Raw genomic sequence first — 19607 nt, 5'->3', positions numbered from 1 at the left:
TCTTCAGCTGCTTCATTAATGACCTTCCCTTGATTCATAAGATTAGAAGTGGGAATATTTTCCAATGATTGCATAATTTTCAGCACTATGCATGACTCATCAGATACTGAGACAGTCCATGTTCAAATGCAACAAGATCTGGACAATATCCAGGCTTAGAATGGCAAGAAGCAAGTAACATTTGCACCACACAAATGGCAGACAATAAGAGACAATCTAACCAATGCCCCATGCCATCACTGAATCTTCTTCTATCAACTTCTTTGGGATTACCTTTGACCAGAAATTCAACTGGACTCACCACATAAAAACTGGCTATAAGAGCAGGTCAGAGGCTGGGAATACAGTGGCACGTAACTCACCTCCTAACTCTCCAAAGCCTGTCCACCATATACAAGGCACAAGTCAGGAGTGTGATAGAATATTCCCCAGTTACCTGGATGGGTGCAGCTCCAGCAACACTCAAGAAGATTGATACTATCCAGAACAAAGCAGCCCACTTGACTGGCACACATCCACAAGCATCCACTTCTTCCACCACCAATGCTAAGTAGCTGCAGTGTGTACTATTTACAAGATGCACGGTGAGAAATTCACCAAAGATACTTGGACAGCACCTTTCAAACCCATGACCATTTCCATCTAGAAAGGCAGGGGCAACAGACACGGTGAGAACACCACCAGCTGGAAGCTCCCCTTCAAGCCACTCACCATCCTGGCTTGGAAATATATCACCATTCTTTCACTGTCACTGGGTCAAAATTCTGGAATTCCCTTCCGAAGGGTTTTGTGTGTCAACTTACAGAGTGTGGACTGCAGCAGTTCAAGAAGGCAGCTCACCACCTCCTTCTCAAGGGCATTTAGGGACATCCAATAAAAATTGCTGGCCAGCCAGCAATGCTGACATCCCATGAGTGAATAACATAAAGTTCCTGCCCTTCTCACAGAACCTATACCAACTTTGTTGAAACACCAAAAAAGTTTGTGATTTCATTTGTACACATTATTCTATGATGTCCCACACTGAACATAATTAACCAATCCATTGAATTGCCCTTGATTGAGTACACTCTTAATTGTCCAAAAATACCTAGCACAGTTGCTTAAAAAGCACCTTCTTTTGCCACTGTTTGGTTACTTCAAGGGAATTTTAAGATTCCTTCTTTGGTTTTCTGGTTTTCCTTGTTTACATGTTGGACCTAAATGATGTTATCTGGAGGCATATGTCACTACCCAAATATAGGTTGACAATATTCAACATCCAACCCCAGATCTAAAACACCATCCACTCTAAGCTGTCAGAAATCTTGCCTGATATAAATGAACACTTGAAAGAATTATTCTGTTCCTGTCAGATTCTGCGGCTTAACCTAAGACCATTTTGCTTTAATTCACTGTAATCTCATATACTATTTCACTGAACCAAGCTTCAAATCTATCATCAAAACTTTCGCCCACTCCTTAATCCTTGTCTCATCTCCTACCCTGCAAAATCTGTTTTTGTTACATTCAGCCTCATCTTTTCCAAGGTGAATCCTCCTTAATTTTGTTCTAAGCTCTAAATCATTCAAAACTCCACTACCCTAACCTGTCCCACACTGACTCACTTTCCATTCCGATCCTCACCAACACTGATTGGTTGAATGACCCTAATATATTTAATTCGGATTTCTCATTCTCTGTTTAAAAACCTAACTTCTGTCCCATTTTAAGACCTTGGTCTTTCTACCACTGGTCTTGCTATGCATCCCATCCTCCCGCCATCAGTCACCTTGTCTTCAATCACCTCAACTTCTTTCGCTGTTCCTCTGCCATTCTGTTCCTCTCGCCACCTTTCACAGTCTCCTCAAAATTTGTCTTTGTGATCATGCTTTTAATCATGTCGACTAGATCTTCTTTCGCTGTCCAGTGACCATTTTCCCATGACTCGCTTTAGGATGTTTATTTTGTTATTAATGGCACTGATCCAGCAAGTGCAATATTTTACAGCTATCGCCCACTTGCTACGTTTTTATCTGATCATCTTGCTGAAAGATAGGTCATAAGATGAAGCCTCACATGTATTAATGTTAACATTGATTTAAAAACTGAAAATGTGTTGCTGGAAAAGCGCAGCAGGTCAGGCAGCATCCAAGGAGCAGGAGAAACGACCTTTCGGGCATGAGCCCTTCTTCAGGAATGAGGAAAGTGTGCCAAGCAGGCTAAGATAAAAGGTAGGGAGGAGGGACTTGGGGGAGGGGCATTGGAAATGCGATAGGTGGAAGGAGGTTAAGGTGAGGGTGATAAGATGAGGGTGATAGGCCGGAGTGGGGGTGGGGGCAGAGAGGTCAGGAAGAAGATTGCAGGCTAGGAAGGTGGTGCTGAGTTCGAGGGTTGGGACTGAGACAAGATGGGGGAAGGGGAAATGAGGAAACTGGAGAATGGAGTTGTGCCATAACATGTCCAAACAGGCTGATAAAAACATGTTTTTATATAAAATAATGAATATCCTAACATTACATTATCAGGGGCCATTCTTTACTTAATCAAAATATTTTCTGATGAACCTCCTGCATTTTAACACTGAGTATGATTATTGGTAGACTTTTTTAAAGCAAGCAATTCACTCCTGATTTCCCAAAAGGCTGTCCATGATCTACAAGGGACAAGTCTGGAGTATAATGGAATGCTGTCCACCTGCTGGATTAGTGTGGCTCCAACAATATCCAAGAACCCAACACCATCCAGGACAACAGCACATTAAATGGTGCCCATTCCACCAACTTAAACATTCATGCCCTAACACTGATGCAGAGTAACAGCACCTACAACATATATTGCAGCAACTCATCAATATTTCTTGTAATGCACTTTTCCAACCCACAATTTCTACTACCTAGAAAGATAAGGGCAGCACATGCAATGAACACTGTCACCTGCAAGTTCCCCATCAAGTTTCATGCCATCTGATTTGGGAATTACGTCACTTTTTTCCTTCACTATCTCTGGGTTGAAATCCTGGCATTCCCTTCATAACTGTACTGTTGGCGTCCCTACACATCAAAGGGCTGCAAGAGTTCAAGAAGGCAGCTAATCACAACTTTCTTGAGGGCACTTGGTGATGGCAATAAATGCTGGTCTCCCATCAAGGAAGAAAAAGATGTAGTCAGTGATGTTAGGAGTACTGTATGTCCTGGCCTGCAGAAATGTTGTAATATATAAGGATGTGCAATTTGAAATTTAATTCCTTCAACCCCAGAGGTTCTTATTAATTTTAGGAACAATTGCACTCCTAAAGCCTTGCACTTTATAGAGAACTGGCTATATATTCTGCAACAAAGATTGTGTATTGTTCCTCAAGCAGATTTCTTGATGCATGAGAATCCTGTCAAAAATATACCAATTATATTGATCACGTATAATGTGTGCAGACAGCAGGATATTCTTTGAACAAAGGAAAGTCCCATACTGCCACACTTAATACATCGTTGAGGAGAATCTTGATGTCCATCTGTATGTAAATTTGGGATGATATGTAAACAAAACTGAAGAGGGAGGGGGCGGGTCAATAGTTGTTACAGTGGTCAGAACAGTGTCCTGTCAGTTTTTGAGATGTGCATCTGAATCCTGAACAGCCTAATGTGACAAATGTCATAATTTGCAGAATGATAAGGTAAATTTAATTAGCTTTGAAAATCTTATTCCACTTCTATCAGTATGTTCACAGCATAAACAACTCCAATCGAACATTAATTAGCAGTGGCTCACTGAGTGGCCACAATAATGACTGGTATATGAAATAGAAAGTTCACATTGGTGTAATTAGCAGTGCTTTTCTTAAGTTAAGAAACCTTGGGGCAACAAGAGTGGATGCTTTATTACCTGCACTTAGTATTACTTAGAGTGACAAAGTTTAATACTGACACAGTCCTGAAATTGGAAGAGTGGTCCTTTTTATCTAGCTGTGACATTCCTCCCTCCAGTTCATGTCATAAATGAATAGGATTTGTTCAAGCCCTTGATATGCTCCAGGTGAACTTAAAGAGGTGGCTAAAGGAACTCAGTGGTAATTTTCTATCTGCGGTATCCTCTGGAGGAGGGGTTGATCTAATAATCCAGCATGTGTTCTTGGCATGTAGTGCTCTGTGCTTTGAGGAGAACATTTACCTTATGTCCTTTTTTTTGTATAGAAGTTTGAATTGTACATTAATTCTAATTGATCACTTAAAGGGTTAATAGCTGCCTCAATGTTCTCTCTCTGTTGGGTGATCAGCAACATCCTGCTGTTGTGTGACTAACAGTTGTCCTCCCAGATTGGTAATGTTATTAATAAGGTTTGTTATGTGTGGTCATTTTATATTAACTAAGTACATTCTTTGTGTGTAGATGGCTCACAGTAATCAAAGTGAATGTGGAAAATAGTTTGTCATGGAACTGGAACCAGAGACAAAGCTTTATGCATGAATTTTTGTTTTCAGGCCAGGAGCACTGAGTTGGGTGTGTCCCAGCTCCACAAACCTGATCCAAGAGAAAATGGTTCAGGAGTTGGCTTGGTTCTCTGGGAATCAGGCTGGGCAACTTCAGAATTAATGTAGAGGTTCTCGAAGGTGTGAAGGTCTGCTTGGGTGGAAGGTCTGCCTCTGGACTCTGACGTGGAGACCGCAGTTTACAAAAAAGAATAAAACATAAGACATCTCTCCAGCTCTCACTCCCTTACATCCTTTCACTTGCCACACAATCCCCATGTCCCATGCCAACTTACACCCTTCAATAAGTCACATGGCATTTTATAACTCCCAACCTAACTTAGTGCTAAATCGTACCAATATATACCCCACAACCACCTACCCTTTGCTCTTATACCTACTATTCTAACTTCCCAGTCTCCCCCGTAGGCATAACTCAGAACCCTACTGAGATGAAATAAATGAGAATAAATATTGTATTCAATTGCTTAATTCTTAGTCGCAACTTTAAAAATCTATAACCACATGAGATGTTAATCAAACTATGAAATGATTGGCACTCTGCTGTGATAATGAAAGATTACAAAATCAATCTGAAGCACTAATTCAGTTATGGTAACCCTTAGACTTATTTCAACGTAAGTCAAACAAAATAGCAATAATTAACTTTTGTTAGCATTCCTAATATTTTTGCCACAGTATAACGGGCAGGAATTTTAAATGCCTTGCCAGCTTGATTCCTTTGGACACTTTTGACAGTTCTTCTGAGCTTTGCGGTTAATGAGTTTATATACTTTCATGCATATTTGTGTTTACTTTTGCCAGTCCTAAAGGGCAATTTAACTGTCCCAAAAGGCACCAAGTCTCCCCCAAAGGGCACATTAGGTCTCCTAAAAGGCACATCACCTCCTCCAAATATGTGCTGGGATCTTATTCAAAGGGATACTTTTAACTCTCCAAAAAGGTGCACAAGCAATCTAAACAATCCACAAAATTCAGACCTTTTACCAAGTCTAGTTTGAGCACAATGTGCTTCACAAAGGTAGGTCACCAAAACCAGACACAATTAGAGGTAACAGGCAATTTATATGGTCAGCTAACTCCACAAAAAGCCCTATGTCAAATGTGACCTGCCCCTGTGAAAATGCTAGGTGCTATATTTTGGGGCAGAATTTCTGATCTTTGACCTCCTTCACCTTTTCAGTCATGATGGAGAGGCTCATTGCAGCATAGATATTTACAGCACAGAAAAAGGCTATTTGGCCGACTACGCCCAATAAAGATCCTGTTTTCCAGCTTTTGGCAAACTGCCCTGATGGCAATGGCAATGCAATTATAGAGTCTTACAGTTATACAGCAAGGAAAGAGCTGCTTTGGTCCAACTTGTCTGTGCCGATCAGACATCCTAAACTGATCTAGTCCCATTTGCCAGCATTTGGCCCATATCCCTCTAAACCCTTCCTATTCAAATACTCATCCAAATACCTTTTAAATGGTGTAATTGTATCTGCCTCCACCATCTCCTCTGGCAGCTCAGGTTTCCCAAACTAAAGTAGTCCTAGTTGCTTGCATTTGGTCTATATCCTTGTAAAACTTTCCTATTCATGTACCTGTCCAAATATCTTTTAAATGTTGTAACTGGATCTGCATCTCCCACTTCTTCCAGCTGTTCATTCCACACATGAAACACACTGTGTCAAAAAGTTGCCCCTCAAGTCCCTTTTAAATCTTTTACCTTTTACCTTAAAAAAAAAATGCCCTCTAGTTTTGAACTCTCTGACCTTTGCTATTCATGCCCTCAATAATTTTATAAACCTCTACAAGGTCACCCTGAATCTCCTACCCTCCCATGGCTATTAAAGTCAGGTATCCCATGTCTTCTTAACCACTTTATCTATCTCCAGGCATCTTTGAATATACACAATAAGGTCCTATTGATTTTCAGTCTTTACCATGGTCAAATTATTCATGGTGTAATTCCTTGTTTTCATAGCCCTCCCCAAGTGCATCACATCGCACTTTTCCAGGTTGTGTTCTATTTACCACTGCTCTGCCCATCTGACTAGTCCGCTGATATACTCCGGCAATTTATGACTAACGTCTTTTTTGGATCCAAGCTTACACTTTCCCTTGAATCCCATGGGCTTTTACTTTCTTGTCCAGAATGTCATGAGGGACCTTACCAAAAACTTTGCTAAAGCAAATGTAGATAACATGAAATCACATCTCCCTTATCCACACTCCTGTTACTTCTTCTCCAAGGCCATTTGTTCTGTGAAAATCTAAGCCCAAGTTTTTCTGTAAATTATATTACCATAAGAGACTGCTAATTAATTGTTCTTCTTGGTGCAAGGTAATTTTGTTCCTATTTTGTTTCCCCTCATCCCATCACCATCAGATCTGTGCCGTTGGAGTTACCTTCTCCTTCCTGGAGCTCACTGGCAAATTTCCATTTTCTGACTGGCTCAAAATCCAAACCACAGCCTGGCACAGTTCAGTCATGCCGAACTAGCCAATTGCACAATTTGTTGCTGCATATATGCTCATTCTTGGTGTACATCCAGTTGGGAAAGTTTGCCTGTACTGTTGCAGACATCTGCCATTAATTTGGTTCTAGTATCAAATTTACTGGGTACAGAAAAGATATATCTTTATTTCTCTGTGACAGTTAATCACCCCCATATTGGCTCAATTCATGTCAGACATTTTCTGTTTATGAATTTAGTAAAAGGAAAATGAAATAGCATAATTTACAGTTCTCCAGTATACTTTGAATGAATTCAGAGTTACAAGATCTCAAAATAGCATGTTTTATAATTCTGTAATGTAATGCAATCAAAAACAACTCCCCAGTGTCAGTCATCTGTCTTGCCTAGCCCCCATTTTTGAATTGCTCCAAAATCTTCCTGGAAATACACTTCTGTCAGCTATTTTGTTTCTTAGTAAATGAAGTATATGATGCTCAAAGTAACATTTTAAAGAACGCTTAAATTACACATTTTAAAAAATGCATGGCCAAAATTAACTAATTAGCTTATTGAATTGAATTATAGTTATTATCATATGTACATAAGTACAGTGAAAAGTTTACAAGTCGCCATTTATGGCGCCATCTTAGGGACAAAGGTACCTCAGTACAGATTCTTGGTATAAAGCAGAAGAAAAAAGAAAACAAAGGTTAAAAACTTAAACATTAGTCACAGAGTCATACAGTGCCCTTACTAAAAACTGAAAATAATAAAAGAAACACAGTTAACAGTTCAACACCACAGGCCATGCTGGGCTCGCAGTCCTCACATAGGCTCAACTTCCCCTACTCCAGGCTTGACTTCACCCTCCCTGCTGTCTCAGGCTGCTTGCTCTCAATCTCGTCTCCAGCTACCTTGGACTGCCTGCTCCTGCTCTCACTGTCGTCTGCCTCGGGCTGCCTAAACATGCTCTCACCGCCAGCTACCCCAAGCTGCCTACTCCCACTCTTGCCTTCAGCTGCCATAGGCTGTCTGCTTCCACTCTCACCACCTCAGGCTGCTTGCTCCCGCTTCCGCCTCCAGCTACCTTGGGCTGCCTGCTCCTGCTCTCGCACCTCGGGCTGCCTGCTCCCAATCCTCCTACCTGTCCATCTTCTCTCCCACCTATCTGCTCCACCTTTCCCATCGACCTATCACAATTACCTCCCACTTGTATTCACCAATCACCATCCTAACTACCTTCCCCCAGCCATCCCCACTTCTCTATTTATCTCCCAGCCACCCCCCCCTCCACATTCCTGATGAAGGACTTGTACCCGAAACGTCAACTCCCCTGCTCCTGACCTGCTATGCTTTTTCAGCACCATACTTTTTGACTTTGCTCCCACTCTCACCCAATTTTAACTGTTTGAGATTAATAAAGCTGAGATGAATTGTACACTTGCAGAGTTAAAACTGGATAATATTTTATTGACATTTGAGAAACCTAAGGTATATTTCAGATTTAATATTGTTAATTAGTTTTACATGATTTTATCTGTGCTTTACTTCAACTGTTATTTTCACTTTGGTGACAATTCTCTACTAAATTCCCCTACCCTGGCTAATAAGAATGGGATAGATGAGGAAACAAAATTGGGGCTGCATTGTTAGGGTGTGTTCTCACCCTACTCCTATCCACCATCATTTTAACTCCTGGTTCTTATGGAGTTTCAGAGGGAGATGCCTCAGAAAGTCTAGGCATCTATTGTTAAAGGAATCAAGTATAAAAGTCGGTAAATTTTGCTTGCAACTATGCAAGGCATTAGTGAGATTGCATCTAGAGTCTTGCATATACTTTTGGCCCCCTTACATGAGGCATTGGAGGCAGTTAAGATAACTTTTGCTAGAATGATTCAAGACATGTGGGAGTTTATCTTAAGAAAAGAGATTGAGTAGTTTAGGCCGATACTTTCTGGAGCTCAGAAGGATGAGAGGAGATCTCATTGAGATATTTAAGATGTTAAAGATAATTGACAAAGTAGACAGAGAGGATATTTCCTCATGCAGGGCAATTGAGAATAAATTTTAGGATAAGGGATAGCAGTTTTGAAACAGAGATGTTAAGAAATTACTTCTCTGAAAGGCTTGCAAATCTGTGAATTTCATTACCCAGAATGTGATGGTCATGGGAACTAAATAAATTTAAGAATGAGATAGACACATTTTTAATTAGTAATAGATTAAAGGGTTATGGAGAGTGTGCAGCAAAGTAGAGTTGAAATCAAGATGAGATCAAGCCATGATAATATTAAATGAGAGATTCTTGAGGGCTGAACTGCCTACTCCTGCTCCTAGTTCTTATGTTCAATAATGTGGCACTGGTGTTTACCCTCAGAAAAGGTGAAAGGAGTAACTACCTGAGCTCTCCCATGCTCCCATGGTAACAGGGAAGTACAGCTGTAGGTGAGGGAACTGTAGGGGAGGCAAAGTACCTTCCAAGAAAGATGGAACAGCACTCTGTCAGCAATCATTGATTGATCTCTTCAGTGTAACCAATCAGAGCCTTTACAAGATATCAGTTTCCTGCTGTGCACTAACCGTGGTGACCTTGGTAAGTCATTGATGGGTCAGGAAACCGATTTACATGATTGGTAAATCCAGAATTCAGCACTAACACAGCACAAAATTGGCTTTTATCAATTGCAATAGCTGTTTAGCCGTCAGTTCCTGCTTGGATACAAGTCTACTCTGGGAGGTTCAGGAGAGATCAGGATCCCTTTAGTTTTCAGGATTTCAACATTTCCCACTTAATACCCTCCCAGGCTAACCTCATCCATATATTCACAAAGCAGTGAAACTCTACCTTTGAGTACCCTTGCTACATTATATTGAGATTTGGGGCACTTAAAACAATAGAACTACAGGCATTTCCAGTATCCCTTCACCTCAGTATTCTCGCTGAGTTAAAACTGGAATTGTTGAATTTATTTGAGTTCATTTTATTGCAGATTAATTTTCCTTTGATTCTATTGCTCATAGCTGTGTGCCTGCCACTGCTGTGTCAGGATTGTACATTGCTAATTGTCCTTACCTTTATTTGTGGTCATTGTTGTTATTTCTTACTAGTTTGTTTTGCATGTTTCACAGGCTCCAACATTATCGCTCCCTCATTCAATGAGATCATGGCTGTTCTGACTGTGGTCTCAACCCATTTTCCTGTCTACTCCCATACCCTTTGAGTTCCTTGTTGTAAACAATACATCTACCTCTTCCTTCAACATATTTAATGATCCTGCCCCCACAGCTCCTGAAAAAGAGAATTGTCCACACTCAGAGAAAATAAAATTCTCCACATTTCCATATTTAAAACAAAGAAATTGAGGAGGAATATCAGATTCCAAGATACAGGTATCATCCATGTTGAAAGAATTGGAAGAGTTAAATCAATATGTTAGGAGGTCAACAAGCTTGTGGTTTAAAACCCTTCCTGTCAGTAGAGACAGAGAAATTAAGATGGTATCAGGTACAACAGATAGGAAGGAATGAGTTAGGGAAAACAATCACCTAACAGATTGCGCTGTGGTTACTTTGGTCCAGTTTGGTGGGTATGTGCAACAAAAAGGTGGTGGCCTACAGAATATCAGCGATTTTGGTCAGACTACAAATTGCTTCACCAGGTTGGCTTAAAGAAAACATTTGGTATCATGATTGAAAAATCAGAAGCTTTTGTTACTGACTTTCAGAAGAACTAACATGAAATGCTGTGCAAATAATTTGGTTGCACAGATGTAATTAATTCCTGTGCTGGGTTTCAACTAGACGCTGTTGATGGCTCATGCCCTGAGGAGAATCTTATACACAACGTGTCAACCGGCGGATTGTCAGTTTGCATTTGTCACACGCAACCCGTACAGACCACCAAGTGAGCTCTTCTGCCATCTGTTTGTCACCACACAGCCGAACGAGGTGGGTCGATAATAATTAAAAAAAACATGAATCAGATGATTAAAAACCATCCATTTGTTCAATAAGACTTTTTGAAAAAATATAGAATCGTGCTTTATTTTCTGTACAGAAAGTCCTCTATTTGTTTTTACTTAGGAAATAATGGCTGAGCAATGGTTTGGTACAGAAAGTCTACAGATGACTGAGTTTTCCTCTTTCTAATCTGGAAGTCAAAAAATACAATTGAGTCCTCCTCCCATCAATCCAATTACTGCCTTGGCTGAGACCACGAAATGAATTTGGAAACTATTTGCTGTGAATAGTTCCTATAGTCTGACTGCCTGAATAGATGAAGTTGGCTGCTGTGTTTATAACATCCTTCTGTTTTTGTCATAAAATTGAATGTTTTTCTGTTTGGGGAAAGAATAAGAGATCAACAGAACAACTTTCTCTTTATGTCAGTGTATGGTTGGGTGTCCTGAAGCATGGGGAGTGGAGAGAGACAGATTTTCTTATTGTTTACAGTTAAGTTGCAGCAGTACAACACAAAGATTTATGGAAATGAAAGCTGTTAGCTGAGTGGAATGACTTGGCACTTAGATCAGTCTCACTGAAAGAAATGCACAGGAGCAAGATGTCTCACTGAGACTGATTAGTATAGTAATGCTGAAAATATGATTTCTATTTCTATGATCAACAGAGCTTGGTTACATTTTCTAATTAACCAGAATCCTGTGACCCAGTGAAGGAAATTAAACTATTTGATTTGTGAAAGCAGTGGGACAGTTCAGAATGTTGCTAGACAATTACATTACGTACACAGCACTAAACTCTTACTGTGTAGAAATTGTTTGCAAGTGTTGTGAATTAGTAATTATTATCCCTGCTGGTGATGGTAAGCAGTTGATTTCATGTGCCTTCTGGATAGTAATATTATTCAGTAAAGGCAAAATCAATGTAGTTGCAAGTTGTATGATAATCCCCATTCCTTTACAAAACATTTCTCACCAGTTGTCAACTGTTGAGCTGTCATTTGGAAAAATTGCTCTTCATTACTAGGAAGCTACAATTAGACAAGCAAGACACCAGAGGACAGCAGTGAGCTCCATTACAGCTGCAAATGACCATTTGGACCCAGTGTAAGAGAGTTGCAGGGAAGTGTCCAATGATCCCCAGGAACTATCTCAGTTCAAAAGCCCAGTCCCATGATAGTGGCAGCAGCTTTCTTTTAATTTATTTTGAGGAGTATTGACAAAGCGATATTTTTATCTTTATTGCTCATTGTTTTGTTTCAATGCTTTAATAGTCAACTCTGTAGAGGTGGTGGGTTTTATTCTCTGAAACCATAAATGAAAAGTTGTGTTTACGTGACAATCAGGGAGCCTTCATGGCTATTTTCCTGCTGGCAGCTTACCAGTTTTTAGATATAATGAATTAATTTTGAGAATTTGCTGATGGGAAGTGTTGCATCTAAATGTAAGTTGGTAATGGAGTTGGAGTTTGTACATGTTTGGCCATTTTAGCTCAATGCACAAAACATCCCTGACTGTTCTGCCAGGAGACTCTTGTATTTTGGAAATAGGTTCTTTTATTTCACTTTAGTAGGCAACGTCAGAAGTCAAATGACACATAGTCCAACAGGTCTATTTGAAATCACAAGCTTTTGGAACACTGCTCCTTTGTCAGGTGAAGCTTTGTATGCAAAGCTTTAATTCTTGTGTACATCGTTAGAGGTTTTAGTCAATATTCACAATATTTTTGTTTATATCCTAGCATTTTTCTGTTTTGGTTATGATTTGGTGTTGCTTGTTTGTAACAAGTAATTAAGAAGGTAAATGGAAGTTCAGCCTTCATTGTTAGAAGGCTGGAGATTAAGTATTTGGAAGTACTGTGTAAATTTTGGTCTCCATATTCATAGAATGTAGAATAGTGCAGCACAGTACAGGCCCTTCAGCCCTTGTTGTGCTGACCTTTTATCCGACTCCAAGATCAAACTAACCTACATACCCTACATTTTACTATCATCCATGTGCCTATCTAAGAGTCATTTAAATCTGACTCTACTACCACTGTTGGCAGTGCATTCCACTCATCCACCACTCTCTGTGTAAAGAACCTACCTCTGACATCTCCCTTAAACCTTCCTCCAATCACCTTACAATTATGCTCCCTTGTGATAGCCATTTCCTCCCTGGGAAAAATCTCTGGCTATCCACTCTATCTATGCCTCTCAGCATCTTGTACACCTCTATCTAGTCACCTCTCAACTTTCTTTGCTGCAATGAGAAAAGCCCTAGCTTCTTCACCTTTAAGAAAGGATACATTGACATGGGAGGCAGTTCAAAAGAGATGCACTAGCCTGATTATGGGTATGAAAGGGTTGACTTTTTGAGAACAGCTAAACAGGTTAGGCTTTTGTACATTAATGTCCAGAAAAATGAGGGGTGATCTTATTGAAACATATAAGACTCTGAGGGTGTTTGATAGGGTAGACATTGAGAAGCTGTTTCCACTAGTGGGGAGAATTTTGAACTTGGAGAGATAGTTACAGAATAAAGGGGACACTCATTTAAAACTGACATGCAACAGAATTTTTCTCTCAGTGGAATGATGTCTGGAATTCTCTATCTTAAAGATTGTGGAGGCTAGACTGCTGAAAGTATTTAAAGAGGAAGTGAGTAGATTTGAATTATATAGGAGTTGAAGGCTATGAGGAGCAGGCAAGAAAGAGGAATGGAGGCCTGGGGCAGATCAGCCATGATATCATAGATTGGCAAGGAAATCTACTCCTACTCCTATTTCTATGTTTTTATGATTCCAGGAGAAAAAGTAAAAAGAGTTGCAATTTATGCAGAACTTTTCGTAATCTCAGGAGGTACCAAAGTATTTCACAATAAAATAAATTATTTTAAGTGTGGTCATTGATGTATATGTGGGAAAACATGGCAACCAAAGTGCACATATCAATGAAGAGACAATTTAGTGATCTCTTGCTCCCCACCCCGCCCCTCTGTCACAAGCATAAAAACAATCATTTTACATGCGTCTTTTAGCCCACAAGCAGAGCTGGAAAGATACTTACTTACTCACTTTCTGTTCACCAAAATTATCTTCCTTGCATGCTTGAGAATCTTCCATTCTCCCCCTGCCATATCCAGGATTGACAACTTGTGTATACTGTTTCTCCTTAAGAGTGAGAGTCTGGAATTTATACTCAAACTGCTGGAATATGACTAAACAGAAGTGACAATGGTACCATTAACTCAAGACTGATTCCCATTGCAATCTTGGATTGAAGGATTTCAACTTCCCAAGCATACAATTGGCATTATTAAAATTTCTGCTCCACTAACCTCCTGTAAGAGATATAGGTCACTCCTTGAAATGTGCAATCTTGTTTTGCATTTTGAAAGGTATACCTGATTCTTTGCCCACATTACTATTCTCTTGCCAATAGGGAATATTATCAAACTGACATGATATATATTTTCTCTCTTCTATCACATGAATTCACAAAAAAGATGACAAACTATTCATATAATTTTTCAAGTTCTGATTTGATGAAATTAAAACTGAAACATTGGTTTAGGAGAGAGGGCTCTCCTCCTGTAATGGATCAAATGCATATTCTTGTCAACTATAGAAAAGACATATGATATTCACAGAATGCAAAATTATAAGCCCTAAGAAGGTCAAACACACGTTTTAAATTTGCTTTTTTTGCATATCTTCACTCTTGGAGAATGTTGGAAGCATATTGCAGGCTGATTACTTACCTGACTTGAGCCACATAAACATGGCTAGCAAGTCTCAAAGTGAGAATTAAACCCAGGGCCTTCTGGATCAAAAACAGGAGTGGTGCCCAAGTGATCCACTCAGGCTCCCTACACCCTTGAATGAAAAACCAACATATGCAATAAGTAAGCCAAGAAAACTTTCAAAGCTGCTGTTGCAAGTACACTCACGGAGTTGACAAATTAAAAAAATCTCAAATCCAACCCAACCAACCACTTCAGTTTTTAATAGAGGTCAAATGGAAAAGTCGAGGTTGGAGTTGAGGAACTAGCCTGCTCCAAGGAGGTGCTTTGTCCATTTAAACATTATAATGAGGCTACATTCCTGACATTTAATCTGACTTGCAGAATTAACTAAGGTTTCCTGAGACCCATTAAACCCAGGCAGCCAATCAGCTAAAGGCAAGACTGTCTTGCGAAAAAGGATGTGACTTTCCAGCACTGTTTATGGACCAAGGGATGTAGTACTGCTTACTCCCAGACCACCAAACTTAACTTTCCTGCCATCACCTCCCTTTTTCCCCTGCCATCTGCAGGATTAGCAACAAGCTCAGCCTTTTCCTTCTGAGGAGTCAGAATCTGAACTAAGCCCTGCCATCCTGGTATATAGGTGATTTGTGCTTTCTTATCCATGCAGTTAACCAAGCCATAAATATGCTGTATTTCTGGAGTTTCCAAGTTTGCACATGATTGCAAATTGGGAGGGGTAGCAGTTGTGTAAATGGGTGCAGAAGTTATAAAGGAAAGTAAATTGTGTGAATGGGTAAAACGGTGGCAAATGGATCTCAGTGTGAGTTATACTTTGGATCCAAGAGGGAAAAATCAGAGTACTTTCTAATTGGGTGAGAAACTAGCAACTAACCGTGATTAACTTCAATCTTCTCATATTTTATAATTAATACACAAATCAAAGTAAAAAAAAAGAATTCCCCTGTCATTAATTTTGTGTTTCTCACCATATCATTCAGAAGATTAATCTTTAGTTCCTGAAGATTGCAGGCCAGTACTAGAATGGAACTTATCACATATGCAAATTCTATTTGTGGTTATTGAAATATAATGTTTATATAAAATTTAATTTTAAAATAGTTTCTACACAGAGGGACTTTGTTCCACAAACGGCACTGGATAGTGAATTGGATAGACCTGAGATAGATCATTTTTTGTTAAGCAAAGGTATTGTGGGATATGGAGTTAGGGCATAGATCAGAGCTGAAAATGTGTTGCTGGAAAAGCGCAGCATGTTAGGCAGCATCCAAGGAGCAGGAGAATCGATGTTTCGGGCATGAGCCCTTCTTCCTGAAGGGCTCATGCCCGAAACGTCGATTCTCCTGCTCCTTGAATGCTGCCTGATCTGCTGCATCTGCAGTCCTCACTTTCTCCTTAGGACATAGATCAGCCATGATCTCATTGAATGGTGGATTAGGCTCAAGGGGCTGAATGACCTACTTCTCTTCTAGTTTTCCCAAAGTTTATTTGAATGTAGAAAATGATCACAAATTCCAAAACATGACAAATATCCACCTGCAAAGTAGCAGTTATTTGGAATAGACTGTCATTCTAAATGGTTAGATTAAAAGGAGATATGTAAATATTTAATTATGTCTAGGAGTAAGAGTTGTGGGGCAAAGTATTAACAGAAATGGACAAATGCTGTATAGAACACTGTCTTAGTAAATGCTGTGGATTGAAATAAGTGGAATGTACTTGGATTAGGATTGAAGATTATATTGAGATTATAGATGTTTGATGAGTATCATGAAATTGTTTGCCTGATTTATCTTTGGGGGACTTAAAGCTTTTAAGAAGATTAAATTATCTGCTTTTCAGCTTTCTCATGAGGTTAAATTGAGAAGTATCTGTGATCCTTTCCCTTGTCCTAATGTCTTTGAGGGAATTTGCAGTCCTGAGCCTGCCGACGTGTGACTGCAGACACAATAGTGTGGTTGACTCTTAATTGCCCTTTGAAGAGGCCAAGCAAACCCAGTTCAAGGACAACAAAGGATGTGCAACAAAGCCACTCAGGTTTTAAGTTTCATCTGACGGATAGCATTTTGAACAATTTTAATAGTTCAGCTTTCCATTGCTGCAGCACTGGAATATTAATTTAAATTATGATCTGAAATCTCCTATTCACCTATGAATCCATAACCTTCTGACCTAGATGCATGATTGCTAACAATTGGCATATAACATTATACACTTCACAAATGTCAACAACAGAAGAATCATTCATATGTCATTTTATAACCTGTTCTTATGTATACCTAAATCAAATTTTAGAGTGCGGGGTGTGTGTTGAGACAGGTGACAAAAGAAATTAAATTTAGGAGTGATATCTTTAATTGCTATAAGAATTATTGCTGTAGCACACCTAAATAACTGAAATTATCCTTTTACACAGATCTTTTACAAGTATTTTGGGATTTCATTCCATAATTCTGCCCAATTTATAATTAGGTTCCAGTAGTTTATGGTGGTTGAGTAAGTACATTCAATTTTACTTGCTCGGGACTGAACATATTCAGCGGTGCTTTGAGGATCCTATTCTGCAGTTTTATCCCTTCCTGTAGCAGTGCAAATTCTCAGAGTTGTACATATGAAGTAATGTAATGGATACAATAGAGACCATAGAAAGACTCAATGATAATATTATTCAATTAATATATTTAGCCTAAATAATTTTTCAACTTCACATTATATTAGCTCAGTAACTATATTCAAAGACACATGATTGCAGCTAATGTAAGGAACATTGCCAGGGTACGTACTGTGGTGCAAGTGATGCTGCTAGTTCATTATAAGAGGGATATGTAAGACTTTTGCTGTCAAATCTGTCAATCTTACCTTGACAGATCACAGGGAGGCTACTGTGAGAAATGGAAAAATACAATACAGGCTTACAAAGGAATAGAATATAATAGCATTACAGAGTAGCAATTTGGATAATGACACCCAGAGCAGGACAGGAAGGAACTGAGTATACAAACATAGTAAAACAGCAATAAATACAGTCAAAAGGGGAAAAAAAGTGATATAAAGGCAAAATTAATGGCTCTTTACTGAAATGCATTGTAGTATTTAAAAATGCAGATTAAAGCTTATGATTTTGTAGCCATTGCAGAGACCTGGTTACAATGAGATCAAAGCTGGGAACTAAATAGTCAGAGGTATGTGACTTTTTCACAGGCAGGAAGGAAAGGGTGGTAGTGTAACATTGTTGGTATGGGATGGAATAAGTATAATAGCAAGAAATGATCTTGGATGGAAAGTGCAATATTCAAATGGATGGAGATAAGAAATAAAAAGGGTAAAACACTGGTAGGAGTAGTCTACAGTCTATTCTGTGGGTTAGAATAAATCAGGAGTTAATGCCTCCATGGAAAAAAGGCAGTACATTTATCATGGGTGTCTTTAATCTTCAAATCAGGGGCTGTCCTTTGATTTGATTTGATTTATTTATTGTCATGTGTATTGTAGTGATTGAAACGAAGTGGATATGTTAACTTTAAGGTTCTTGATTGGGAGTGTTAACCTGGGCCAATCAAGAAAGCCTTGCCTGATCAATGTAACCAGGGCATTAGAATCTCCTCAGTTGAGAATTGACTCCCTGCTGGCTTGCCTCAACAACCAACGTGGACTGTGGATCGTTTATTATTGAGCTTTGTTTCTACAAAGAAAATATAATCAGGAGATTAGAATCTTCTCAAGGACTGACACTGAGCTGGCTGGTCACAGCCAGTGTACTGTGCATTAGTAAATAAATGGTGATTTGGTGACAGGACACCGGTCTCTGTGTAGTTACTTCAGTGGTGGTGATAGTGGGATTAATGAAGTAACCATGCCAAAGTGCCTTCTAGCTGAAATGCAATTGGATTTCAAACAGGCATTGCAACTGGCCTTGTCATTAGAAAATGCGGCAAGTGGACCATGGACACTCTAGGGCATCCCAATGGAAGTGGACAACCTCACCTGTCCAACTGAGCTTGGGAAACACCACTTGAGAGTAGGCAATTGCAGAGCCTCATTCAGGGCATGTCCTGAGCAGAGGGCCCTAGTAGCCTAATCCACAGCAGAACCCCAAGTGGCTAAGCAATTCTTCAGGATCTGGGCCAGCAAGCCATTGTAGTTGCTGCCGGTATATGGACTCAAGACAGCAAAGGCATTGTACAATGCCTGACTTCAGTAGGAAAGCTTGAAGGCTGGTACCCAGGACAGTGCACACCCTGGAAAGTTCCCCTCCTTGTGGGTTGGAACAATTTAATTTCTTAGTGACACCCAAATTGAGCCGATTTAAATTAATATTTGGTTAAATGATCACCCAGTTCCCTTGGAGGTCGATACTGGCACAACTGCATCTGTCTTTGCAGAATCTGTCTTTTAACAGGATTCCCTCAAGACTCTAACCTTTAAGCTTGCACAAGACCTCAGCCAGACTGAGCACATACACTGGGTAACCATTGTAAGTTAAAGGACGCAACATCAGTTCTGGTCTCCTGAGAGAAACAGTTGGTGCAGTTACCACTGATGGGTCCAAGCCTATTGGGGCAGAATTGTTTGAGAAAGGTTCACTTTGATTGGCTCAACATTTTTTGGTTGGAAAATGACTGCCTCAGGGAAATTCTAATGAAATACCCAGGAGATTTTCAAGAAGGGCTTCGGACTATCAAAGGGACCAAAGCCACTTTACATGTCGACCAGGACGCAATTCCAAGATTTTGCAACGCCTACCTGGTGCCATTTGCCTTGTGGGCAAAAGTAGAGGTGGAAGACCAAAGGAATCATGAAATCAGAGCAGTTTGAAGAATGGGCAGCATCGGTTGTACCAATTGTGAAACCTGAAAGCTTGGTTCACCTTCGTGGGAATTTCAAGTAAATGGTAAACCGCTTCTCATAGCTGGATAAATACCTGATCCCTAGAGGACGTATATGCAAAGTTGGCATGGGGACTGTCCTTTATGAAGCTGGACATG

The 19607-nt window shown here is 39.7% G+C and overlaps 1 protein-coding gene across 4 annotated transcripts in view; it reads left to right on the top strand.

Moving 5' to 3' along the window:
- The window catches only part of sh2d5 (SH2 domain containing 5), an 88908-nt gene that overhangs the window by 10313 nt on the left and 58988 nt on the right, over positions 1-19607 (top strand). For 3 of the 4 annotated variants that reach the window (XM_043675546.1, XM_043675548.1, XM_043675549.1), the window contains one exon: positions 10715-10861. The exons of the other annotated variant lie outside the window; for it this stretch is intronic. In XM_043675546.1, the coding sequence (XP_043531481.1) occupies positions 10715-10861 (147 nt within the window). The remainder of the gene's footprint in view (positions 1-10714; positions 10862-19607) is intronic. 4 annotated transcript variants of the gene reach the window in all.

Source organism: Chiloscyllium plagiosum, chromosome 34 (genome assembly GCF_004010195.1).
Source record: "Chiloscyllium plagiosum isolate BGI_BamShark_2017 chromosome 34, ASM401019v2, whole genome shotgun sequence".
NCBI classification, from domain to species: domain Eukaryota; kingdom Metazoa; phylum Chordata; class Chondrichthyes; order Orectolobiformes; family Hemiscylliidae; genus Chiloscyllium; species Chiloscyllium plagiosum.
This window is presented reverse-complemented; position numbering and strand designations above follow the sequence as displayed.